At 47.3% G+C, this 26,574-nt stretch overlaps 1 protein-coding gene across 4 annotated transcripts in view; it reads left to right on the forward strand.

Annotated features, from left to right (window-relative positions):
* The window catches only part of MAPRE3 (microtubule associated protein RP/EB family member 3), a 55,759-nt gene extending 30,490 nt beyond the window's left edge, over window positions 1–25,269 (forward strand). The window contains exons 1-7 of one of the 4 annotated variants that reach the window (XM_025354516.1): window positions 13,172–13,403; window positions 20,296–20,423; window positions 21,408–21,553; window positions 22,174–22,375; window positions 23,661–23,815; window positions 23,955–24,107; window positions 24,355–25,269. In XM_025354516.1, coding sequence (XP_025210301.1) covers window positions 20,303–20,423; window positions 21,408–21,553; window positions 22,174–22,375; window positions 23,661–23,815; window positions 23,955–24,107; window positions 24,355–24,423 — 846 coding nt within the window. In that variant the 5' untranslated portion in view covers window positions 13,172–13,403; window positions 20,296–20,302 and the 3' untranslated portion in view covers window positions 24,424–25,269. Of the gene's footprint in view, window positions 1–13,171; window positions 13,404–20,295; window positions 20,424–21,407; window positions 21,554–22,173; window positions 22,376–23,660; window positions 23,816–23,954; window positions 24,108–24,354 lie in introns of those variants that run through there. The other 3 variants (XM_025354518.1, XM_025354515.1, XM_025354517.1) reach the window with 3 other exon arrangements.
* Window positions 25,270–26,574: the final 1,305 nt, after the last annotated feature.

Consider the following 26,574-nt stretch of genomic DNA (forward strand, 5'->3'; position numbering starts at 1 on the left):
TTTATTTATTTATTTATTTATTTTTTTTTTTGAGACGGAGTCTCACTCTGTCGCCCAGGCTGGAGTGCAGTGGCCGGATCTCAGCTCACTGCAAGCTCCGCCTCCCGGGTTCACACCATTCTCCTGCCTCAGCCTCCCGAGTAGCTGGGACTACAGGCGCCTGCCACCTCGCATGGCTAGTTTTTTGTATTTTTTTAGTAGAGACGGGGTTTCACCGTGTTAGCCAGGATGGTCTCGATCTCCTGACCTCGTGATCCTCCCGTCTCGGCCTCCCAAAGTGCTGGGATTACAGGCTTGAGCCACCGCGCCCGGCCTACATGCACTTTTAATGTGACTGACATCTCATGGATTTTTTTTTTTTTTTTTTTGGCAGATTTTTTTAACCATTTTAGTGGATAATGCAAATTTGAAATACAAATTAGCTCTAATATTCTACCATAAAACATTTCATTGTTTCCACATTATCATTACTAAGGTTTCCATTTCAATTCTGAATATAGTTCTCAATATTTTACAACTGCAGTAAGGAAGACAAAATACTGCTTTCAAACTACTTATCTTTCTACCAATTCTCAGTTGTTGGTTCTTAAAAAATGACTTCACAAAAATTTTTAAGATGCTAATAACAAATTTTCACTTAAATATATGGATGGCTGATTTTACAAATAAATATATGGGTTTGTTTCACTATTAGCTTTCCCTAGATAACAAAATAATAAAAGACATTTTAGTAATATCAAATAAGTACTAACCAGGTGAGTACTGTGATACAGTGTCATGAAAAGATTCTTAGGGGTTGAAAGACATGGTTTCTGCTCAGAGGACTCACCGCGGAGCAAAGGAGAGAGACCCATGGACAGATAAGTACAGGGCGGGCTCCTGTGAGAAATGACAGAGGTATGAGCCTGTGGAGGCCCAGAATGTTCTCCATTATGACCCGATGAGGAGGGAGGAGGGAAGTGGAAAGAGGAACAAGGGTAGAAGAGAAAGGAGAAAAGTGAAAGACTTAAAAACAAGGAGGGAAAAGAATGAAGAAGAAAGAGTTACAAGAAAAATAACTTGCTATTTTTTACAACTAATAATGTATGAAGTACTTTCAGATTGGTTATTTCACTTGAGTCTGCCAAGAAGGCAAGAGATGAGAGACAGGAGGGGGAGAAGGGAAGCAAGGCTCATGAGCAGGGGAGAAGGAGCTGTGCCACGAAGAGCTCAGAGCCCCTCTGGCCTCCCGGGCTGGTGCGGCTGCCAGTGTCCGCTGGTGGAGGTGGACCTCAGTTGCCCTAGTTAGAAGCCAGTGGGACGTTTTAAAACCAGAGTTCCAGCTGAACCTTCTGGAAGAAAGCAACAGAAGCCTTAAAGTAGTTATTTTGGCAACTATTGTCAAGGACTCGTTGCTGCCTGACCACAAGATTTATCTAATTATTTATCTACCTTGTTTTATTTTTTAAATATTTTGGATTTTTTTCTCATCACAAAAGACATATTCACTGTAGAAAATTTAGAAAATTCAGATAAACCCAAATGTGAAAATAAAAATCCCATATAACCGTACCATCAGACAGAACCACAATTATAATTTTAGAATATACTTCACATTCTTCTTCAATGACTCTTGGTATATTTTTGTTCTGTAATACAGTCATACATTGCTTAATGATGGGATACATTCTGAGAAATGTGTCTTGTGATTTTGTCATTGTGCAAACATCTTAGAGTGTACTCACCCAAACCTAGATGGTATTGCCTACTACATACCTAGACTGTACGGCATAGCCTATTGCTCCTAGGCTGCAAAGTTGTACAGCATGTGACTGCACTGGATACTGTAGGCAATTAGAACATAATGGTTAGTATTTGGGTATCTAAACATATGGTCTGGGCATGGTGGCTCATGCCTATAATCCTAGCACTTTAGGAGACTGAGGCGGCAGGACCACTTGAGTCCAGGAGTTAGAGACAGCAGTGAGCCATGATTGCACCACTGAGCTCCCATGTGGGTGAGACAGAGTGAGATCCCATCATTCATAGATAGATAGATAATTGATATATAGCCATATGATTGATAGATAGGTATGTAGATCTAAACATAGAAAGGGTATGGTGAACTATGATTGCACCACTGCACTCCAGCCTAGGAAAACAAATCAAGACCCCTTCATTCATCCATTCATTCATTCACTCATAAATAAATAAATGCATTTTTTAAATAAATCCATACATATATACATACATACATAAAACTAAACAGAAAGGGTGCAGTAAAAATATAGTATAATCTTGTGGGACCACTGTCGTACGCGCAGTCTGTTGTTGACATAAACACTGTGATGCAGCCATGACTGTGTTTTCCCCCCACTTGACATACTGTATACATCTTTCCATGTCTTTATCAATTGGGATTGTGTTTTGAAACAAGTAACAACAAGCCCTGTTAACAGTGGCTTGAACAAATAATGGAGTATTTTGCTCATGAGGCAGGAGTCTGAAAGTAGGAAGTCTAGGCCGGTGGAACAGCTCGAGGACGTTGCCAAGGACACTCCCGCTCTCTTAGGCGGCTGTGTTGCTTTGTGGTCTCAAAGTGGCTCTTAACTCTCAGGGAGGCTGAGAAAGCAGGCATTTTGTTTTATTGGCCTCTCTATTGGAGATGGGCAAGGAAGAAGGGTGTTGGGATGGGAGTTGAGTCACCCAGCCAGCAGTGCCAGCATCATTACATATTCTAGAACATCCCTCTTTTCAGAGTGGCATTGTTTGGATGTGTCACAATTTATTTAACAATTCATTGTTGGACATTTTGGTGGTTTCCAGTTTTTCATTATTATAAACATGCTAATATCTAAAGTTTTACACATATCTATAATTAGTGATTCAGTATAAAATTCCTAGGAGTAGAATTAAGGTCAAAGAGTATATAAAATCTAAAAGCTTTTAATCTTTTTTTTTTTTTTTTTACCAAATTAACCTCCAAAATGGCTGTACTAAATTATATTCTCACCAATCATGTTTAAAAAAGCCCATTTCCCTGTACCCTCAAAACCAGGTTTTTTGTTCTGTCATTAAACTGTTACACTGTGCCCATTAGTGTGGGTTTAACTTTGTATTAGCCCTGACCAGACTCTGAACTGCCCATCTCGGAACCCGGAGCAGTTGCACCCTTCTGTGTTGCGCCTGGGGGTGCAGGTCTGCAGGCTGTCCTGTATGCCCAGGCAGGCTGGTGGGGCCCTTGTCCTGATGGGTACTGCAGAGGACCCATGATGTTTCTTGTGAGCATGCACCTTGCTCATCTATTCTTGTTTTGAAAGTCCTTTCTGCCACTGTGAATTCATCATTTGTCCCACCTGAGTCCTAATTCAAGACCATCCTGGCTTATCTTAGATTGAGATGCACCTGGGAACTGGCCTCTTTTGGTACAGTTCACCCCACATCCTCACACCTCACACGTTGCTCTTACTGGCCTACCTCAGGTATAATGGCCTTACAGGTCTACGTCATCGTCTGTAACAGAGAAGGCCGAGAAGATGGTGTCAGTAGATTCTGGGGACATTTTAATCTATTAAGCTGCTTTTGAGACGTACTGCAGTTTCCTGGGGAGGTGGTCAAAAGAGTGAGTGATCCCTATGCATCAGCACTCTTTGAAGTAATTACTAACTGGTGAGCAGTTAGCCACTGTGTACGGCGCTTCTCATCCAGTGAGGAGTCAGCCATGGATGAGACAGAAGGACTCCCTGAACTGCAATCCTCTGGCCAGATTCTCTGTATGCACACAGTGGTGTTTCAATATTCATGAGCGTAGGCAGATAGTCACGAGTGAACAAATGCAGAACACAGGCCAAAGCCCCAGACCACATCACCACCCCTCTGAAATCAGAAAAAAAATCAGAATTCTGATTCCAGGAGGGAAATGATAAGGATTCTATTTCAATGCTCCCTTCAGGACCTTACCCTGATCTCTTGAAAGGTAACATCCTCAAGAGAGAAGCACCGTCTTAGGGAAATCAGCTGTCTACGAGCTTTCCTCATAGGCATGGCATTACACTTCTCTGTCAGTTACCACCACCACTTGGAAAGGAAAACTAAAAATTATGAAGCACCTGTTGTCGATCCAGCTAATGTCAGGAAGGTGATACCTGACCAGTCACTACTGTCAAATTTCCAGCTCACGGCTTCTACGCAGATCCCTCACTTTCCCCATGAGACAGTGCTGCTCAATATGGCATCCACAAAATCAATCCCTCACACAGCTTACTTATATGACAATATCACAGTCCCCATCCCCTTTTCCTTACCTAATTTCATTGTTACTGGCCCCATGTCAAAGATTGTTTAAAACTCCCCGGCTATCAAAATTGCATTAACAGCCTCTGACCTATAACCGTTACTCACTGAATTGACGTGTGTGAGGTTCTGTGTGGGTGTTCCACTTGAGTTAGCTTGAACCTTCACAACAGTCCGGCAGCATAGGTATTTTAGAATTATTAGTAACGTTGAGCATGTTTCATGTGTTTGTTGGCCATTTACACTTCCCCTTTCATGAGTTGTCTGTCCAGAGGCTCTGTGCCCACGAGCCATACACGTAGTGATGCCCAAAAAGTGCTTCTATTTTACAGTAAGAAACTCAGGCAAAGAGAGGCCACCTTTGCCCAGAGGATCTCTCGTGCCTGGGAGGTCGTGAGAGGCAGAGCTGGAGTTGGGTGCTGTAGAGTCCTTTTCACCACCTTTTTCATGCACCATGCTGCCCATCCACATAGCTCAATGTGCCAGTTTATTTCTTAGGAATGGGCTACCTATTTGGGTAGTGCAATTAAAGTTTACTTTCTGAATTCTCTATTTCCCCTACTTTTAGCAGAAAACTTGGGAAAGCCTAAGTCATTCTCCATTTCTTTTTTTTATTTTTTATTTATTTATTTATTTTTTTTTATTTTTTTTTGAGACGGAGTCTCGCTCTGTCGCCCAGGCTGGAGTGCAGTGGCCGGATCTCAGCTCACTGCAAGCTCCGCCTCCCGGGTTCCCGCCATTCTCCTGCCTCAGGCTCCCGAGTAGCTGGGACTACAGGCGCCCGCCACCTCGCCCGGCTAGTTTTTTGTATTTTTTAGTAGAGACGGGGTTTCACCGTGTTAGCCAGGATGGTCTCGATCTCCTGACCTCGTGATCCGCCCGTCTCGGCCTCCCAAAGTGCTGGGATTACAGGCTTGAGCCACCGCGCCCGGCCGTCATTCTCCATTTCTTAGCCCCTTCCTCTTCCCCCTCATTTTCTAGGCAAAAATATGATGAGAGAGTAGCTTGGATAATGTCTAGCTTTGTTTTGGTTCTCTGGTAATGTGAATTTTTCCCATTGTTACCAAACTCCCACTTTTCCCACATCGAAATACATTTCATGATAGCTGGAGTATGGCAACAGTACTCCTGAGTATAGGTATGTGCCACCATGCCCAGCTAATTTCTATTTTTGTAAAGACAGGGTCTCACTATGTTGCCTAGGCCAAAACCCTCTGAAAAAGATATTTTCTAGTATCTCATGTTTCGAGTAAATTACTAGAATATCAAGGATCTAGGAAAAAGAAAAAAGCAAATGCCATGAATATGTCTGGGATCAGTACGGATTTATCTCAGGATACTAGATCTTTAGTAGAAGGTACGAATGGTGAGAATTCCTCAGCAGGATTTCCAGATATTTGTTAGACATGAAAACACGGATGACTTGTGGGTTCTCAAACTCAACAGCCCAAAACAGTTCACAGAAAAGTAAATATATATGGGGCATAAATATAGAAATATGTTCTCCCTCACTAGTAATCAAAGAAACATTATTTTAAAGAATAAAAATATTTTCATTCAATCAACACACTTTTTAAAATAATAACAATGTTGGTGTTGAAATGAGCACTCACAAACTTCTGGGGAAAAAATGAAAGGTACAGCCTTTTTGGAAGTTGTTAGTCCTTAAAAAATATATCATGCCCTTTGACCCAGTAATTCCCTGCCCACGGAAGTAGTGATGGATTTAGACAAAAATTGAATGTTCAAATATATTCCAGGACTATCAAAAATCAAAATGCCCAGCAACTAGAGCTAATGTAATAATAGCATGGAATATTATGTCCCATGGAACATGATGCTTCCTAATATCCTTAATTATTCTTTGAAGTGTCCACAGCATAATCTTAAGTTAGCTCATGGTCTTCACCGCACTCTCAAACTTGCTCTTCCTGCAGTTTTCTCCATCCTTCCAGTGGCTTGGGCAAGAAACTTTGGGGTCATCTTTGACCTCTCTCTCTCATATCCCACAGTGCTCTGCAGCAAATCCTCAGTCCCACATTTTGCAGGATTCTCCCTACTTTCCAGGCCTTTTGCAAAGCATGAACTGCAAAGGCTTGAGGAGGAAAGAAAGCAACCCTGAACTCGCGTGAGTGGTTAGGGTTTTGGTTCCTAAATTAAGGCCCAGTTTTCCTTTCTCTTGAATTAAATTATCTAACACTGTCTTCCTCCAGGGCAGAATCAATGGGCCAAATGGCCTCATTGAGAACATGACATCTAAAGGGAGGGTGGCAGGATTCAAAGTAGTATTACAATGAATAGAAATAGGTGAGGGAGAAAGTAATGGGATTTCATTGGTGGTAACCCTACTTGCTGAGAAATGTGTATTTTTAGTGAGCAACAAATATTGTACAGCATGGAGGACTATCAAATTTAAAAGAGACCTTAAAACCAAGTGTGTGGAAGCCGCCATTAGCTTAGCTGCTGTGGCTGTTAGACGAGTAGGCTTTGCCACTGGGTGAAGAGAGACTTAGTAGACTATCGATGTCTGATGATTCCCATTATGGGGGAGAAAATGTAATTTCTTCTCAACCTTCATAAGTTCATAGTTGGGACAGACCCCTGTAACAAAAGACAGATCAGCAAAAGAAAAACAAGCAAAGCTTTTTTTTATTTTGTTTTTCCCTTCAGAGACAGGGTCTCACTCTGTCACCCAGGCTGGAGTGCCATGGCATGATGACAACTCACTGAAGCCTTGAACTCCTGGGCTCAAGCAGTCCTCCCTCCTCAGCCTCCCAAGTAGCTGGGACTACAGGCATGTGCCACCACGTCCCACTATTTTTTTTTTTTTTTTTTTTTTGCAGAGACGGGGTAGTGCTATGTTGCCCAGGCTGGTCTTGAACTCCTGACCTCAAGCAGTCCTCCTGCCCCAGACTCCCAAACCACTGAGATTACAGGCGTGAGCCACCATGCCTGGCCAAGCAAGTTTATTAATGTGTGGAGGGCACAGAATGCAGGAGAAACCCCAATGAAAGGCAACTTCAAGGCAGTGGCACCAAACTCCGGCTTATATGCTGTCTTCAAAAAAGAATAATACATTTGTAGAGAAATGACAGGACAAAAGAAAGTAATTTTAGGCTTCCAAAAGGGGGAAACTGCGGGAAGTTAGATACATGGGAAGAAACCAATGGTGTAAGGTTTGTTTGTAGATTCCTCTGGTGCTGTGTCTGGGCTGATAAGAACTATCTCCAGTAAAGAAGAATTTATATCCTGTTTTTAGGCAGAAAAGGAGAATAGAGCTCGTCCTCTAGTTGCTGCTCTTTAATTACTTTTAGCTCAAAAATAATTTTTATGTCAATCAGGCATATTTTGGGGTGACATATTCTGGTTTCCCTTCACCATGAAATTGAGTCATAACATCAAAGGTTCGTCTATATCTCGCATGTACAAATAGGTAGAAAGGTTTATAATAATTAGGTGAGCTCATAGTGGCAGGTTGTTGAAGGGCTAATTTAACTCACAAAAGACCTCTTCATGTTTAGAATCCCAAGGAAGAAGTTTGGACTTGGTTAAGTTATCCTGTGATGATTTTAGAAAAGTTGTAAATCTGCTATCCACATTAGCCAGGATTCTTCTTTATTGTCACTTAGGAGTCATTGGGAAAGTTTTGAATGGCCTGTGGTCTGTCAGGAGTAAAGGATTTACTGCCCTGGGATAAATTATGTTCTGCATAACAAACTTTACTTTGACAATATTGTAGTTTCCTTTGAAAACCTTATGTCCTTTCTGAAAGAAAACAGTAGATAGCTGGAACAGTCTTGGAGCTTATCTTTAGAACACAACAAAAGGTCATCCACATGTCAAACAAGAGTAGAATAACAGAGATATTTAAGGTCCTTGAGGTTGTCGTTGGAGACTTGTGAAAAGTACTGAGGGGGCCTCTGTTAATCTTTGGGGCATCACAGTCCAAGTATACTGTTAATGTTCCCAGGAGAAGGCAAACAAATATTGCCTATTTTGATCTAAAGGAATACTAAAAAAGTGAAATACAGCTGTAAAATATGCGGCTTCGGGAAGCACTGGAGATAAAGGAGTATTTGATTCTGCTCAGAGAATGACTATTCTATTTATGGCCTCCGGGTCCTGAGCAAATCTCTATCCCCACCTATTGGGTTTTTTTACTAGGAGGGTAGGGATGTTACGAGGACTTGTTTAAAATATGATGAGTCCTTTCTCTATCATGCTGTTTGACTATCTCAGTCCTTCTTTAGCTCTGGTTTAGAGGGTATTGTGCAAGTTTGGGTAGAAATTTAGATGGATCATTTTGAATCTTGGTGGATTCAGCACCAATAATCCTACAAACAATTGGATGTTTGAAACTTTGTCCTCTTTCTGTTCTAAAGTGCCTCTCAAACAATTTTGTTCATCAAAGGTTCCTTGACTGGTGACTATAATTCTAAATTATCCTTGGTGAAATTATGGCATCTAGAAAAATAAGGCCACAAATCTGAGTGATAGCATAAACGCATTTAAGAAGCAAGAATCTTCTGGGCCGGGCACAGTGGCATGTGCCTGAAATGCCAGCTACTTGGAAAGCTGAGGAGGAGGATCATTTGAGCCCAGGAGTTCAAGACCAGCCTGGGCAACATAGTGAGACTTCATCTCAAAAATAAATAATTAAAAATTAAAGTTATGAAATTTATTTTAAAAAGAAGAAAAAATCTGAATTTGGATTTTTTGGAGGGAAAAAGAAGCAGGAATCTTTTGAGGCAGGAGTACAGGCTTAGGTTTAAACTGAGACAAAGCCATAATTCTGGGAACAGTCAGTCCAGAGAGTTGCTTGTGTAACTCAGGTTTAACTCCTCCCACCCTAAGCAAATGCCTGGGCCTTCCAACTACAAACCCCAAGCACATTAACAGTTCTTAGAGGCCAGAAAGGTTTGGAGAGGAGAACGCTCCCAGAGCCAGACCTCCGTGGACAAAGCAAGAGAAGACTGAGGAAAGTTCTCATAGGGTGTGTTTGTAATCACCCAAAACTGGAAACAACCCTGATGTCCTCAGTGGGTGAATGAGTAAATTATGGTACATCCATATGTACGCCATTGTTTAGAATACTACTCAGCAATAAAGAGGAACCATTAATCCATGCAACAACTTGGATGGAAGTCAAAGGCGCTATGCTGAGAAGAAAAAAAGCCAGTCTCAGAAGGTTACTGTATGATTTCATGTATATAACATTGACAAAATGACAAAATTATAGAGTGATGGGGAACAGATCTTTGGTGGCCAGGGGTTAGGGTTGGGAGGAGGGCACAGCTGTAAATGGGTAGCATGAGGGAGTTTCTTTGAGATTATAGAACAGGTCTGTATTCTGGTAGGGTGGTGATTACATGAATCCATCCATGTGATAAAACTTCATGGAGTATATGACAAAAAAAAAGAGTGCGTGTAAAAACTGATGAAATCCAAATAAGGTCTATAGTTTATTTACAAATGTGCCAATGTGGATTTCCTGGTTTTAATAATTGTTACATAAGATGTTACTGGGGGAAACTGGATGAGGAGACATGAAATACATGGGAATTATTTGTTCTGTTTTGCAACTGTGAGTCTAAAATCATTTCAGAATAAAAAAGTTTACCAAAAATTGGAGGGACTCTCTTGGGAATCTCTTCAGTTTTTACTAGAAAATATAATATAGAATAAAGCCTCTGCAGAATTATAAATTGAATGCAGTTTCTAAGCACTGTAATTTCATTTGTTGTAATTTTGATTTGGAAATTATTTTAAATATAGTATTAGCAATATTTTGTATTGTTGACTAAAATACTGTATACCTGAAAAGAAAATCCTTTGGAGAGTTTCCCTTCCAGATAAAATAACTCCTTAACCATGGCGTATGGAGCTACTGGTGATGTGGCTTTCGTCTGCCTTTTTAACCAAATCTTCTGCTCCAACATGACTCTGGGATGAGCTACTTGCAGTCCTTTCCCTCCTCCCCATGCATTCCCCTTTGCTCTTAACTCTTATCTTCCTGACAAGTTTCTCCTTCAAGACCCAGTTCAAACCATGCTTCCTTTACAAAGCTTTCCCTGATGCAGGAAGCAGAGTTGTTCCAACAGCTCCTGTATCTGGAGTTGGAGCGTAATGTGTTGCCCTTTGGTTATTTCGTTCAGTTGTCTAGCTCTCACCTAAGTTCATTAATTTTTCGAGGGCCCAGAGTGGGTTCATTTGTTCCTACACGTCCTGTGCTGGCACAGGGGCTGGCACACAGCATTGGGTGCTGAAGCACACACTCCATAAATGGTGATGAGTGAGTGAGTGAATCTGAGGCTCTGCAGTGCCCTTAGAAAGCAATTTTGTCTATTCTTCCTGCCTTAATACAATAATTTCCCACAAAACCAAACATTAAAAAGGGCTCTGATTAACCACAGTTAAACAAAGTTAATCAATATGTACAATATTATTTTCCAAACATTCAACTTAGTTAAGACTTTATTATATAAACATACTTCCCATCTTGCTTTTCATTTGTGATACAGCGTTGTGAGTAGCTGGAGAAAGATCATGAGTCACACTCATGGGTCTTCTTGGACAGATAAGATCTAGAACTTGAGGGTAGGATGTGGAGTCTGAAGGGGAATGGGTGGGATATTGAGATAAGGAGCACAAGCCTACCTTTAATCTATATTTCTTTTCTTCTTTTTTTTTTCTTTCTGAGATGGAGTTTCGCTCTTTGTTGGCCAGGCTAGAGTACAGTGGCGCGATACCGGCTCACTGCAACCTCCGCCTCCGGGGTTCAAGCCATTCTCCTATCTCAGCCTCGCAAATAGCTGGGATTACAGGTACATGTCACCATGCCCAGCTAATTTTTGTATTTTTAGTGGAGATGGGGTTTCACCATGTTGGCCAGGCTGGTCTCGAACTCCTGACCTCAGGTGATCCACCTTGGCCTCCCAAAAGTGCTGGGATTACAGGCATGAGCCACAGCACCTGACCTAATCTATATTTCATTTCAAATTTTAACTGAAAGAACCAAGATGCTCTCCACCCTGCAGGCAGTCACTCACTATCTACCCGAAGTGCTACAGCAGACACACATGGCTGTGATGACAAATGCCTGATGTCCCTCTCCAGCTTCCTCCTGGGCAAGTGATCGAGGACTCCACAATCATCTGCAGGTCTAGCTGCTGTCCCCACACGCCAACAAAATGACTCAGAGTTTCATCATTTCTTACTGCACAATCTAATGACCATATCGCCACCTCTGGTCTGGTAGCTTCATTAAACAGGGCAGATGACCTCCTCTTTGAAAGTGGCCCTCCCTTGGCTCCTGAGACATCGCCTTCTCTCCACCTCCTCTATTTTCATTGCGTCCCTAACATTCCTCCAGGACTGAGTCATTGGTCTTATGCCCTTTTTTAAAAATAAAAGTAATAATAAATATGTTTCCCATGTCCAGAATTTCCCATTTTCTCTTCGCTGCTTTCTGGCATCCTGTCATCTTTAAAGGCCCAATTAGGTGCCACCTTCCTCCAGAAACCCTCTAACTGCTGATCCCCCTCTCATCTTTTTCATGTGCCGGGAATACTTAAAAGCCAAAAGTGCCTTCACTATTTAGCACGTCATATATTCTGCTTTGTGGCATCCCTTGTTATTTTAGAAATTACTCTTACCTCTTCAACCAAAGAAAGGCTCCTTAATAAAGACAAGACTCATGGCTTGAAATGATCCCATGTCCTCATGATGCCTCACTGGGTGTTGAGCACATTTTGTCAGTGGTCAGTAAGCACTTGCTGGTCAAGATGAAGGCAATGCTAGGCTGGGCCGGGTGGCTCATGCCTGTAATCCTAGCACTTTGGGAGGCTGAGGCAGGTGGATCACTTGAGGTCAGGAGTTCAAGACCAGCCTGGCCAACATAGTGAAACCTCATCTCTACTAAAAATACAAAATTAACTGGGCGTGGTGGCTTAGAAAGAAAAGATTGCCTTTCTATCTGCCCACCTAGATGAACTCTACTAAAATTGATTGATTTTAGCGATGAGAAATTGTTTACTATACTGCAGTGTTTCCATTAACCCTCGAAGTTATGGTCAGATAGAGTAACCTAGGCAGAACCTCCCCCAAGGACTCCTTCCCTGGCTAGCAGCTACAGGGATGTGGCACCATTATCCCAACCAGCCTGGGGAGAACCTTGGTAACATTTCTCTTCTGCCAACACTCCATTAAGAAAATGAAATTGCCGGGCACGGTGGCTCATGCCTGTAATCCCAGCACTTTGGGAGGCCGAGACGGGCGGATCACAAGGTCAGGAGATCGAGACCATCCTGGCTAACACGGTGAAACCCCATCTGTACTAAAAATACAAAAAATTAGCTGGGCGTGGTGGCAGGCGCCTGTAGTCCCAGCTTCTCGGGAGGCTGAGGCAGGAGAATGGCGTGAACCCAGGAGGCGGAGCTTGCAGTGAGCCGAGATCGTGCCACTGCACTCTAGCCTGGGCGACAGAGCGAGACTCGTCTCAAAAAAAAAAAAAAAAAAGTTCAGATCATTATTCAGCAGGACATGTCCAGGACCTAGGTGGCTGGAACTTCAGTAGGTATCAGGGTCTTAGAGTTGTGACCTAAAAATGTTGTGAGAACAAAATCCTGGAGGAGTTTCTGTCCCTACCTGAACCCACAGCCGTCCAGATCCCTGTCCTGGATCTGTGGGAAGGGGTGCATGCTGGGCTCCTGGCCAACCCTGCAACTACTCCACTTGCCCCATCTCTGCATTGACTAATCCAGCTTTGAGAGGCTGAGCCTCTCGATGAGTTAGGTCTTTGCTCAGCCATAAGAAGAAGGTGATTGGCCGGGTCTGCCAGGGCTTTGTGACCCGCTGGCTGGCTCCCCAGCCCCTCAGAACCCCTCAGCCCCACCTGCACATACTGCCTCCATGCAAGCCCAGAATAACCTGGATGTGTGACTTACGGGGGTAGGGGTAGCAATTTTGCAGATTTTCCAAACAGGTGACTTCAGCCCCTTGGGCCTGGGCAGGAAGGGGTAGCCCAGTGACAATGGGCATAGCCCCACTTCAGGAACCGGAAACGTGTTGGCTGGCTCTGCGGAGTTCTCTCTCCTCTGATCCCACAGCGTCTGTTCCAGTTGTCTTGGCCGGTAGGATGGCGTCTACAAAGCAGGCTATGTGGGAGTTGGGGAGGGATTGTGGTCAGAGCCCAGCTTTGGGAAGCCCATGTGGCTGTCTCAAGGCAAAGCGGCAGAGAAAAGTTCCGTAGTCTGTCTCCCTTCTGGACTGGCCATTCTGTGGTCTCAGAGACCAGAAGCTGGCTGCGTGTCAGGCACCTACTCCTCAAACAAATGCCCTTAGATTCTTACTGTCTATCCCCGTGATGCTGACAGCACTTGCCAAATACATACTGAATGTCAGGCTCTGTGCTCAGCACTGTGTACACATGGCTCACTTAATCCTCATAACTCTTCTGTGAGGTGAGAGCTGTCACTGTCCCCATTTTATAGATGAGGAAACTAAGACCTAAAGTCAAGTCAGACAGCTAGGAAATGGTACAGTTAGGATTTGAACCCACGTGACGTGCCTGGAGATCCAGTGTTCTTAAGCACTACCTTTTTGGAGCTTGCTGGAGGCATGCTGGCCACCTCCTTCAGGACTGATAGACCTGGTGTGTCTTTCATAGCCACGCTGGGCAGAGGGTGGAGGCCTGGAAACTCCAGGGAGTTCTTTCAGGGACCAGCCAGAACAGGGCTAAACTTGAGGTAAAAGGAGATCTAGAGAATTAGAGAAGACTGAGGGCCCCTAAATTACCCTTAAGACATATTTGTGGAAGATAGACTTAAAAACAAAAAGCCAAAATTAGATTTAGGCTGGTGATAAGGTCATTAAATAATAGAATGTGAAATTTCAGTTGTGCAGCCTTATTGGCCATCTTTATGATTTAAGAATATAAGTGCCTAGATCTAAGTGCAGTCCTAATTGCCTGGGAAGGAAGCAGATGGTCTCTAGAAACCCTTCTGACCATGGGTTAGTGGGATTTGGTTTTGATGACCATTTTTAAGGCCTCAGTCTGCAGAATGACCAGCAGCTTCCCCTTCCACAGTGAGAGCTGTAATTGCCTTTCCTAGTTGCCGGTGAATGCACCATGAACCTTATAGTCCTAGTATAGGAAATGACTCAGCAAAATCACCAGATTAAACCTCCTCAACTTTTCTTGCCCTTGACTGCATTCCTGATAGCAGAGCAGGCATTCCCCAAGGCCACGTTGTCGGTCTGATCCTCGAATGTGGATCTGCCTGGATGGTGACATGCCACAATCCAATCAGGGTCTGTTTCTCCTAACAGTCACATGCGCCAAAGATCATGGTAGAAACATGTGGATGGGGTTGGAAGACACTGCTACTACATCTCTTGGGACAGAGCCTGCCCACTCCGAGTGGCTACCTACCATTCACTCTGGGGAGGTGAAGGAGCTCTTGGGAACAAGTGCGTTATTATTAAGAGTTTCATCAGGTTATGTCTTTGCTGTAATTGGAGGCAGCTGGTCCACTTAGACCCTGATGCTTGGGCAAATACTTTATACACCTCTGCCCCCAGCAGCTGGTCTGGTGTGAGTCCAGGCCCAAGTCAACCCCCAGTGCAATCAGAAGTTGGACCTGTTTGGTGAGTTCAAACTGTGGTTTTGGGGGATACGGAGGCTGGCTCAGTTCAGTCCAGGATCTTAGAACAGCCCCAATGCTCCAGGCCCCTCAGCCAGCCCAGCTCTGAGAGGCTCCCAATTTGGGCTCTAAATTGAGCTCTGGAAAGGGGGGTTGGAGGATGAGGGATACATTTAAAGGAGTTTTTGCTCAGGACCTGGGTGCCACCTGCTGGCCATGTTTAGTTCTATTTACAGAGCCAAAGCTAGGAGAGGAAAATTAAAAGGGCATCCCGCCCTCCCCAGTGTGATGAAGGGTAAGGAAACAAGGAGGCTGTTTCTTCATGCTGCCCTAGCAAATGCAGCAGAGAATTCCTGCAGAGACCCCTGGGTGCCCTGGATGAGTCCTCCTGAGCCAAATGGACCCCCACTAGGGCAGAGTGTAGCCCCAGTTGAGAGGACCTGAGTGAATCCTGAGTGGGGACTGAGGCTCTGTTCCTGCTACTAGCTACCTGCTTCCCCAGAAGCCCCATAGTGGGTAACAGCATGATTCATTGCTGGGCCCTGAAAGGAGCCATTTTTTCCAGCTTCCTTCGCACAGGCACTGCTGCACTCATGGGAGCCTAGAGTCAGACCAAAGGTGTGGAAAATACCCTCCCGTCATCAGGCATTGACAAAACTGGGTCAATGCTGAGAAGACCTGGTCATTTTTCAAGTAGCTATGTGGCTCTTAGTGGCTCTTAGAAGCCCTAAAAGCAAGGCCTTTAGTTGCGTTCTAAACTCTAGGGAAACTGGAGATTTTCCCTGTGTACCAAGGACTGGCTAGCATTTTCCCCCCAGATAAGTGGCGGAACATCCCAACGTTCCAGCCTTTGCCATTGCAACAAAAGCCAGTAAATCCCGGCTAAGTATGCATATCAAATGAAGGCTGTGGTTCTCATATGTGGCTGTGCACCAGAATCACCTGGGGTATTCTTTAAAATTATGTATATATGTGTGTGTGTGTGTGTGTGTAAAATATGTGCATATAACATGTAATGTATATATAATATATTTTATACACACACACTTGGGCTACACTCTAGCCTCTTGAAGTCTCTGCAGGAGAAGCCGGTGGACTCTCCTAGTAAAGAACCTCTGCAATGCATGGAGGAGGCCTGAACCATTAGCAGGTCCAATCCTGTGGAACCAGGAAAGCTGCCCTCAGGCTGGAAGACCCTTGAGGCTCAAACAATTTCAGTCAAAAACTGGAGGATATGTTTGGACTAAGACCATTGCCTTTCATTTTCTTCAGTAGTCAGTCCTTGAAATTCATATACTTTAAACAAAACAGAATCGCTAAAGTGACTCGGGAACTCCCAGGACCAACCTAAGACTGCTTCTTGCGCCCAGAACCACCCCAAACCAGACCAGCCCCTCTGAGGCCTGTCAGCCACAGCTGGCCCAGAATCACTCTGCCCCAGGGGCCTCATAAGGAATGAGTCTGTGAGCCTGTGGAACGCTCTTGCAGAGTCATTCTGGACAGTTCCCGGAATAGCTGGTGCCCTCTGTACCAGCTCCTGGCCGTCCTCTTCATCCTCCCTGGGGACTTGGCAGAGTCTGACCACTCTGGCCCTGGGGCCATTCACATCCCTCTCTCTACCTCTGCATGCCCTCCCCTTCCCGCTTCCTGTGGCACTTGCTGTTTCCAGCACACTTTTGGGCATTTGGTTATACTGTTCTCATGGGTGCATTACTCTCCGCAATAAGATTATGAACTCCTTGAGGACAGGGGCAAATCTTTTCAATTTATTGCAGTTCACAACATAATAATACTCATCAAAATTAGATGCCCTTTCCTTGACCCTACCCACTCTGCCCCTTCGGCAAGCTTAGCGTCCATCCATCCATCCACTCCTCCTCCTGTTACTTTAGGTGCGTCCTGGGAACTGGGAAACACTCCCCTAACTCCGGTCTGCAATTCCACTCCACCAATATGGTTAGGCAGTTATTATCCACCAAGAACTGGCGTGGAACCCGAAAGTGAATGGAACACAACCTGGCCATTGAAGAGCTTACAGTCAGGTGGAAGGGGCAGGCACACAATAATTTTTTTTTTTTTTTTTTTTTTGAGACAGAGTCTGGCTCTGTCACCCAGGCTGGAGTGCAGTGGCATGATCTTGGCTCACAGCAACCTCCACCTCCGGGTTCAAGCAATTCTCCTGCCTCAGCCTCCCTAGTAGCTAGGATTACACACCTGGCTAATTTTTTTATTTTTAGTAGAGACGGGGTTTTGCCATGTTAGCCAGGCTTGTCTCGAACTCCTGGCTTAGGTGATCGGCCCCCCTCAGCCTCCCAAAGTGCTGGCATTACAGGCATGAGCCACCACACCAGGTCTCACACACAAGATTTCAAGAGACCGTGTGGGATGCCATGAAGAGCCATGCCCAGGGTGCTGTAGGATCACAGGCATATGCCTCCCACAGAGGGGTCAGAGAAAGTCTCCTGGAGCTAAAGTAGAGTCCTGAGGCTGAAGCCAGTGGAGGGGGGATGGCGGGGGGATGGCAGGGGGACCCAGGCCAGAAGGTGATGAGACACGATTTAGAAAGAGGAGAGGACACAAGGCATCACTCAATTGTTCAGCGTTACTGAACGTCTTGCCTGTGACAGGCCTGGATACCCCACTCTTGGCTTCAAGGCACTTCCGACACGGGGCACAGGCATTTAAAAGTCCAGTGGTAAGCGCAAGGGCCAAGATGCAGGGCAGTGGGCGCAGAGCCGTTGTGGAGGAGGAGACTCAAATGCAGTCAACATTACCCTCGGAAAGCTCTGAAATTGCCAGGTCCTGAGTCTTTAGGAGCTCCCATGACAATAATTCATTTCTGTTTCTCTTGGCTTTTTGGCCCCACCTGGCCTCCCTTTGCTGGGCAATGAAGGACAAGGTTTATTTTTCAAAGGAGGAAGAACTAGGAATAAAGAAGAGGGTTTTCTCTCGTGATTTTTCTTCAAAGCATTCATTTAAGTTAAACATGCTCCGTCCTATGTGCTTGGGGTCAGGGGTGGGAACGTGAGGGGCACATAGCTCTGCAGATGCCTTGCTGAGCCTCCCTCTCTAAAGCAGTACTGCTCAAAACAGGACCGTGCCTGCAGATCCTCCGGGCATCTTGGTCCAAGACAGTTTCTCATTTAGTAGGTCTGGGGGAGGGCAAGAGAATTGGAATTTTTAACTGGCTGATCCCCATATAGCCCCAGAGCTGCAGGTCTGGGGCCACAGTTGAGAACCATGGAACAGAGAATGAACTTTCAGGTGGGGACAGCATTCCAGAGACAGGGTGAGTAGGAAGCTGCCTATGGCTCCTAACTGGGGGAGCAAAGTGGGAGATAAGGCTGAAGAGGTGGGGTCCCCTTATGAGTTTGATAAGTGGTCGGGAGGAGTCACATGATAACAGCAGATGCCTGCAACAGATAGGGAAATATTCTTCCTGTAAGAATATAGGGTGTGTAAGATGTATTCTTATTTCACAGAGACACTTTACATATTAAACCTGGAGAAATATTCTTCGCTCACTTCAGAAACACATGTCCTCACAATTCTCGGAAAACACAGTCCTTTTGACCTATCTTGTTTCTCCATTTCTGATAAAGAACTGATTACAAGAATTATGTCCTCCTTTTCTTAACAGCACAAGTCAGTTAGCAGCAGCAACTGAGCCCTGGCCTCTGTGGGGTGGGAAGGAGGCTCACTGCTGGCTCCACGCCAACTGCTGGTTTCAGTGCGGGAACATAGGGTCAGAGTGGCCAAAAGAAGCCAGAAATCCCAAGTTGTTGAACATCTCAACTTTAAAATATTGGGTACTAATTCAAAACTGTTTCCAACACTATGAGTGCTAAACAGTTTAAGTCTGCAAGGCAAATTCGGCCAAGGAGTGTCTCTTTTACGACCGCTGGCTGAAAGGACTTCAAGTGGGGGAGGGGAGTGACCAGGCCTGCTTTTAGCTAGATTCTGACGACAGCAGTGTCAAGGATGGATTAGGAGGAGGGGGAGACTGAAGGCTAGAAGGCCTTTCAGGAGGCTCCTGCCAGCCTGGGCTAGAGAGAAAATACAGTCAGCCCTCCACATCTGTGGGTTCCACATCTGTGGATTCAGTCAAATACCAATCAAAAATATTCAGGAAATAAAAAGGATTGTTGCATCGCCTACAGACTTTTTTTTCGTGTCATGATTTCCTAAACAATACAGTATAACAACTATTTACATCGAAGTGACATGGTAGTAGGTATTATAAGTAATCTAGAGAGGATTTAAATCATACAGGAGGGTTGTGTAGGTTAACTGTAAATACTACATCACTTTATATAAGGGACTTGACTGTGCATTGACTTTGGTACATGGGGATGTTCTGGAACAAATTCCCTCATGAATACCAAGGGACAACGGTATGCATAAATCATCAAGGTAAGCAGAACAGGGTGGATAGGGGAGGGGGGGGTTCCAGGACTTGAGGAATGAGAATTAATAGGTGCATGAGGGAGAGTAGGCTGTCTGAGATGACCCCGCAGCTTTCTAAGGTGGTGATTGATGGCTGGTGGTGACATTCACTGGGATAATGAATACAGGAGCCAGAAGTATATTCTAAGGGAAGGTTGTGGACAAGCAGAATTTAGATGCGTCTGCGTCAGCCACAGGAATATGGAATCCGAAGTCAGAACAGAGGCAAAGGTTAGCTGGCTTTCTAAAACACAAATCTGGTCAGGTTACTGTCTGCTGAAACCCTCTAATGGTTTCCCGTCATCCAAACAGAAAGTCCAGATTCCTCCTCCTGGTAAACAAGGCCCTGGCAACCTGTCCCTGCCAACCTCATTGTGCCACACCCCAACAGAAAAATCTGCTCCCTGGGCCTGCTCCACAACTCAGAGTGCCCAGAATAAGCTCTGCCTTTGTTCTTGCTAGACCCTGTTCCAGAACATCCCCCCATACCAAAATCAAATACCTTCCACCCATCCCTTTTTATGTCTGGAAAATTCCTATTCTTTTCAGGCTCCAACATCTCTTTTCTGAAGCCTTTGCTGACCCTGCCCAGCAGATACACTTACGTCCTTCTTTGTGCTGTCCCTGAACATTTATGTGCCTGTTTCACTGCCCCATCGCTCCCTACTGAGGGGATCTGCCTGTCTGTAAATGCCTCAAGACAGAGGCCATATCTTAATTAACTTGGAATTACTGGCTCCTGGCGCACATCTAGCATATAGTAGATGCTCATGAAATGTCTAAGGAATAAAGACCCTCCCTCTGGGGGTAAACTGCGAGGGCAATCTGGAGGGAATGTTTCTTACTTCCCAGGATCATACAGCCCGTGTCTCGTGACAGCTAAGGAGCTGCATGAGGCCCCAGTGCTGACCTCACCATTTTTCTTGCTTTCCAGCTGGGGTATGGCCGTCAATGTGTACTCCACATCTGTGACCAGTGAAAATCTGAGTCGCCATGATATGCTTGCATGGGTCAACGACTCCCTGCACCTCAACTATACCAAGATAGAACAGCTCTGTTCAGGTAGGAGGCTGGGAATATGGGAAGTGGCCCTGCCGGAAGGAAAGGAAAGAAAGGTCAGAAGGCAGAGCAGCCACGGCAGGGAATATATAGTCATGCATGGCTGAATGACTGATATGCCCAGAGAAATGCATCCTTAGGCGATGCTGTTGTTGTGTGAACATCACAGAGTGTATTTACACAAACCTGGATGGCGTAACCTACTACATACCTCGGCTATATGGTATAGCCTACTACTCCTAGGCTAAAAACAAGCACAGCATGTTTCTGTACTAAATACGGCAGACAGTTTTAACACATGGTAAGTATTTGCACATCTAAACACACCTAAACAGAGAAAAGGTACAATAAAAAGATGGTATTATAATCCTATGGGATCACCATCATATATGTGGTTCATCGCTCACCAAACCATCATTATGCAGCCCATGGCTGTAGCTTGTGACTAGACTAAGGAGGAGAGCTGGAGGCCCTGAACCAGTCAGACTATCTGGAGCTGAAGTCAAGAAATGGAAGCAGGGAAAGAGAAGAGCAGGAGAGGCACCGTGAAGGACTGCAGGGAAAGGAGGAGCGGGGAGCTGAGAGCCAGGATGGCGGCAGAGCCACAAGTCTGACCTCATCTCTCTGGGTCCAGCTCTCAGCTCTTCTGGTGGTGCAACCTTGGGCAATTCACTCTGCTGCCTTAGGCCTCAGTTTTCCCATCCATAAGATGGAGACAATATCACCAAGTAACTAGAGTTGCTATTGGGATTACCCTACCTACATGCAGTGTGTGATGTGGTGCTGGTACATAATGTGCATCAATAAATAGTCATCACTCTTCTTCGTGGAAAGCTGGGGGTATTCTGGCCATGTCTATCCTGAAAGTAGGACTGGCTCCAGCCTCAGAACAAGGAGAGAGAAGAGGAGATGGGGTTTGGGGAAGTGAGAGAGCAGCCCACAGAAGGAGAGCAGCGAGAACCCTCAGCCAGCTGTCCTTCTCCACAGGGGCAGCCTACTGCCAGTTCATGGACATGCTCTTCCCTGGCTGTGTGCACTTGAGGAAAGTGAAGTTCCAGGCCAAACTAGAGCATGAATACATCCACAACTTCAAGGTGCTGCAAGCAGCTTTCAAGAAGATGGGTGTTGACAAAGTAGGTGCCTGCGCTCCGGGGAGGGGCCCGAGGAGCAGTGTGACCCTGGGGAAGAAGAGGACCCATCAGCCCGGGCAGCTGGGGCTCCTGGGGTCATTCCAGTGCTCGCGCCTCCCTCCACCTCCCAACTCTCCAGAGGGAATTTTCCCCCTTTTCAAGGCACAATGGAAAAGCCCACAACACTTGCCTTCCCATCATGACAACAGTCCTTTCCCTTCCTCCTCTCTGGACCCTGCCCACCCTAACACTGAGCTCTGTGTACCGCTCCTGTGAAGTTCCACCTCTCTCTGTCTCTGTAGGGCCCAAGAAAGTGTCTTTGCTCACTCTCCTGCCTCGGTGGCTGCAGACCCCCAGCCCACACGCAGGCAGTAGAGCCGAGGGGCGCCTCCCCACACAGTTCTTCCACACGGTGCCTGTAGAGAAGGGATGCCTCTGGATCTGAGACCAGGGCCTGCCAGCCTACCTGTCTGCTGTGGTGCCGTGGGAGGGGGGCAAGTGGAGAAGGTGGAGGACGCTGCAGCCCAGGGGCTGGCTTTCCTGAGAGCAGTGGCCCTCAGCAGAGAAAGGCAGCCCTACAGCAGCAGGTGGCTAAAGTACTCTGCTTATGTGGTCTATTTCAGATCATTCCTGTAGAGAAATTAGTGAAAGGAAAATTCCAAGATAATTTTGAGTTTATTCAGTGGTTTAAGAAATTCTTTGACGCAAACTATGATGGAAAGGATTACAACCCTCTGCTGGCGCGGCAGGGCCAGGACGTAGCGCCACCTCCTAACCCAGGTGATCAGATCTTCAACAAATCCAAGAAACTCATTGGCACAGCAGGTAACGTGCCCGAGCCGGGGGAGGGAGCATGGGGGGCCGGGCCGGCAGGCCTCTACAGCCAGGAATGCCCCCTGGGCCACGGCCCGGCCCTGCCAGCCTGGAGGAGACTTGTTATCACGGAGTTCGGATGACGCCGCCTGCTGGCCGCTTAGACCGGGGGAGTGAAAGTAGTGGGTGAGAGAGCTCCACAAATTGCTCCAAGAGGAGAGCCACCAGCACCAGCCATGGTGGCAGCTGGGGTAGGAGGCCCAAGACACTTTGTTTCGTAGCACGAGCTAACTTGTTTGCCTCAAGATGGTGGGGCAGCAAGGTGACTTGGTTTCTCCGTCCAGGTGCATCCAGGCCAAGAGCCTGGTGCCAGCACCACAGCCCCTTCTTGCCCCCTGCCCACTGGATGGCCAGAGCAGGAGTTACCAAGCTGGATCACACCTTTCCCTACTCCAAAGGCCCAACAGTCCTAAGTCCTCGAAAGATGAGTCTCTAGAAACGAGGCTTTGTCTGAGTTCTGGAGGGGAAGGGAGAGAAGCAATAGGGCCTTTGGGAAGCAGCAGCGTTGGGAGGGGAAGGGAGAGAAGCAGCCCCAGCCCGCGTCGGACCCCGTCATAGCAGAGCCACCTCCTCTGTCTGCACTGCCGTTCTGCCTGGGCCTGCCCCACTCGCCCGCCTGCTTGCTTCGCACTAGAAACAGCCCGCTCGGTCTAGGGAGGTGCAGTCACTAGTGAGCAGTTCGCCACGGCATGCTGGCTGCGCTGGGGAGGAGCTGGGGTCCCTGATTTGGCCACCGCTGTGCAGATACCTGGTCCAGCCCAGCAGAGGGCAACAGAGCCCATCCTGACATAGGGCCCCGGGAGGGACAGCCACCCAGAGACGATGGCTTTGGGCTGGGGCTTCTGTTAGGAAAGGCCCTGTGCCAGCTGCCTTTCCTCTAGCTATCAGTACGAGAGGGACCCGAACCGTTCCAACTCCGCTTCCCCAAATTTGCTGTCCTAATTTCTCTCCTCTATCCCTCAGGCCAACTCTCTCCCGGCCTCAACACCTCATACCTTCTTTAGTTCCCTATAGTTTCTGCTCTCCCAGGCTTGCCAAACGGCTGCCCAGCTGCTGGAGTGTCCATGTGGCCAAGGCTCGGGGCCTAGCTGTAGATGGCCTTCCTGGGGTGGGGGCAGGGGGGTGAGAGTGCCTGCCTGTCGCATGGGCCTGCCCCCGCAGTCCTCACACCAGGCTGTCTCCTGCCACGTGTGCTGTGGGCTCACGTGGACTCATCTGACTCTTTTCCTCTGGGCAGTTCCACAGAGGACGTCCCCCACAGGCCCAAAAAACATGCAGACCTCTGGCCGGCTGAGCAACGTGGCCCCCCCCTGCATTCTCCGGAAGAATCCTCCATCAGCCCGAAATGGTGGCCATGAGACTGATGCCCAAATTCTTGAACTCAACCAACAGGTGAGTGGGATGGGTAAGGGTAGCTGAGATAGCCCTGTCACCAAAGCCAGGCCCTTGGGGTGTCTGCAGGGACAAGAAAGGGCAGGCAGGGGAGCCTGAGGTGGGGACCTCTGACTTGACACCACTTTGTCACAAGCAGCTGGTGGACTTGAAGCTGACAGTGGATGGGCTGGAGAAGGAACGTGACTTCTACTTCAGCAAACTTCGTGACATCGAGCTCATCTGCCAGGAGCATGAAAGTGAAAACAGCCCTGTTATCTCAGGCATCATTGGCATCCTCTATGCAACGGAGGTGAGCACTCCCAGGCCCATTGGGCACTCCCCAGTCTGGCCTGGCCCTAAGACCAGAAGTGTGATAGGGCCAGAAGGGACCGTGGAGAAAATTTACTGATGAGAGAGAGGTAAAGTTACTAGCCCAGGGTCACCCATTAGCAGGGCTCCCAGGCTCTTGACCCCTTGCTCTTCAGCTGCCTACAGAACCTGAGAAGCCCTGACTGGCCTGCCTGGCCCACCACTTTCCTCTCCTTCCCACCCTCCAGGAAGGATTTGCACCCCCTGAGGACGATGAGATTGAAGAGCATCAACAAGAAGACCAGGACGAATACTGAGGGCGGCCGCAGCCCTGGCTGACTGCACGGCTTCCCCATGCCTCCCTCCCTGCTCCACTCCCACATTATAGTCCTTTCCTAACACGGTCGGCCGGGTGCTTTGTGTCAGTGCCGCAGCACTGGGGAGCCAGACGAGCGGGGCTTGGGGGCATGGGGCCGGAAAGCAGGCAGAAGCCCGTCCTGGGTGGCACTGGCCCAGTTGGCGGGACCCCTGTCCACACCCACCCTATTTATTTCTGTTGTCTCTCTGTTGTGTCACCCAACATTTCCCAGGGTGCCGCTGCCACCCGCCCCAGCCAGCCACCTGCTCCCGACAGCCAGCAGCTGTGTATTTGACAAAGTCATTGGTATATTTTTACTTACTGGATTCTCCTTGCACTTTACCTGTTCTTTTCCAGAACGGACAGCACGGGCTCGGGGCAGTGTGCCTGGCTTGGCTTCCCTTCTCCATGGCTGGGGGCTGGGGCTGGACTCACCCATTCTAATTTATTTTGTCTTTTGGCTTCTCAGTAACTGAGGGGAAGGCTGATGTCAGGAGAGGGAGAGGGGGCTGAGGAGGTAGTGCCGTAGGCCCAGGGGGTCAGGGAGAGGGAGGGGGGCATGTGAGGGATGGAAATGACCTCCTGGCACCAGGCTCACCCACCCAAGGCCCCCTGCCCCAGCACCGAAGCCCAGTGCTGCCCTGAGGCCCCCAGCCACTCCCTCCAGCAGCCTGGTTCACCACACAGACTCTGCCTGGACCCCATTGTCTGTCTGCTTCCCACCCGCCCTGCCCACCCCCTGCCCCTCAGGCACCAGCCTGCATATGTGTTCACTTTTATTTAAATAAACTTGTGCGGTAAAAGTCCACAGCTGCAGCACAGCCTCACTGTCACCCTCCCACAGGCCTGGAAACCACCACCAGCTCTGGGCTCGGAGCCCAGCTCCAGCCTAGCCCCAGTGCCCAACACTGGTGGTAGGGCTCTGAGGGCAGGCAGGGGCCCCAACCCCCTATCCCTGAGGAGGAACTAGGTCTGGGCCCATGGCCATGACAAGGGGCAGCTGGTGAAGCGGCTGTGGGACACCGTGACACCGTAGTGGCCTGGCCAAGAGGTTCTTCGTTTCAGTCTCCTTTGGGTCAGGGGGACTGCATGTCATTCCCCACCTGTCGTCAAAGCTCACACACCTCACCATAGTGATTCAGCTGAGGACAGGGGCTCACGTGACAGAGAGAGCTGGGATGGCTACAAAGAATAAGCAGTTCTGAGTGCTGAAGCCCAGGATGGCAGCGTCCAAGGGGTTCCTTCTGTAGATCAGGCTCCAGTGGGAACAGGGAGCCAGGGGCCCTTCCACATTATCTGCACAGCCCCAGTCCCGGCATGTGCCTGACAAAAGGCCACACTAACCAATGTCCCAGAAGCCCAGCAGAGACCAGGAGTGCGGAAATGAATGTGAGAGCCTTGGGGTCATCTAGACCAGCCCCCGGTTTACTGAGGAGGGATCAGAGGCCCACATGCATGACTCACTCGCCATGGCAGAAACCTGGGCTAGAACTCATACTTCTTCACTTAAGGTTCAGGGCTCATCCCCAAAGACCACTGAGGTTCTTCCAGCTGCAGGACAGTGCTGGTTTCCTCGCCACCCTGAGTATGGCCAACATGCAGCTGGGGCCGTGTCTCTTCTGTGGCCCCACCCCATGGCCCCTTTCGAGACCACCACCATTTCTATCATGACATCAGGTTCAAGCCTTAAATAAGCAATTCATATCTGTTCATTTCTCAATCACCACCGCCCCTTTTGACTCCCACCCCCACATACATAGACACTTCTGCCTTACTCTATCTCTGTTCTTCTCCTCCAGCAAGTTCCTTGCCTGCTTTTACTTATCATGATGATTTTAATTCCCTTGCCTAATTTTTAAAGGCTTTTCCCCATGATTACAGGTAGATACCATGAAAGGATAGGCCATTGTTCTGCATTGCTTTTCAGGCCGAGACCTCACCCTGAAGGTAAAGTGGGCGTGGGAGGCACTGTGTCCATATCACAATCCCCAGAAGTTGTGAATATGTGGGTTACATGGCAAAAGGGAATTAAGGCTGCCTGTGGGCCAGGCATGGTGGCTTACGCCTGTAATCCCAGCACTTTTGGAGGCCAAAGCGGGATTATCACTTG

The sequence above is a fragment of the Theropithecus gelada genome, chromosome 13, assembly GCF_003255815.1.
Source record: "Theropithecus gelada isolate Dixy chromosome 13, Tgel_1.0, whole genome shotgun sequence".
NCBI classification, from domain to species: domain Eukaryota; kingdom Metazoa; phylum Chordata; class Mammalia; order Primates; family Cercopithecidae; genus Theropithecus; species Theropithecus gelada.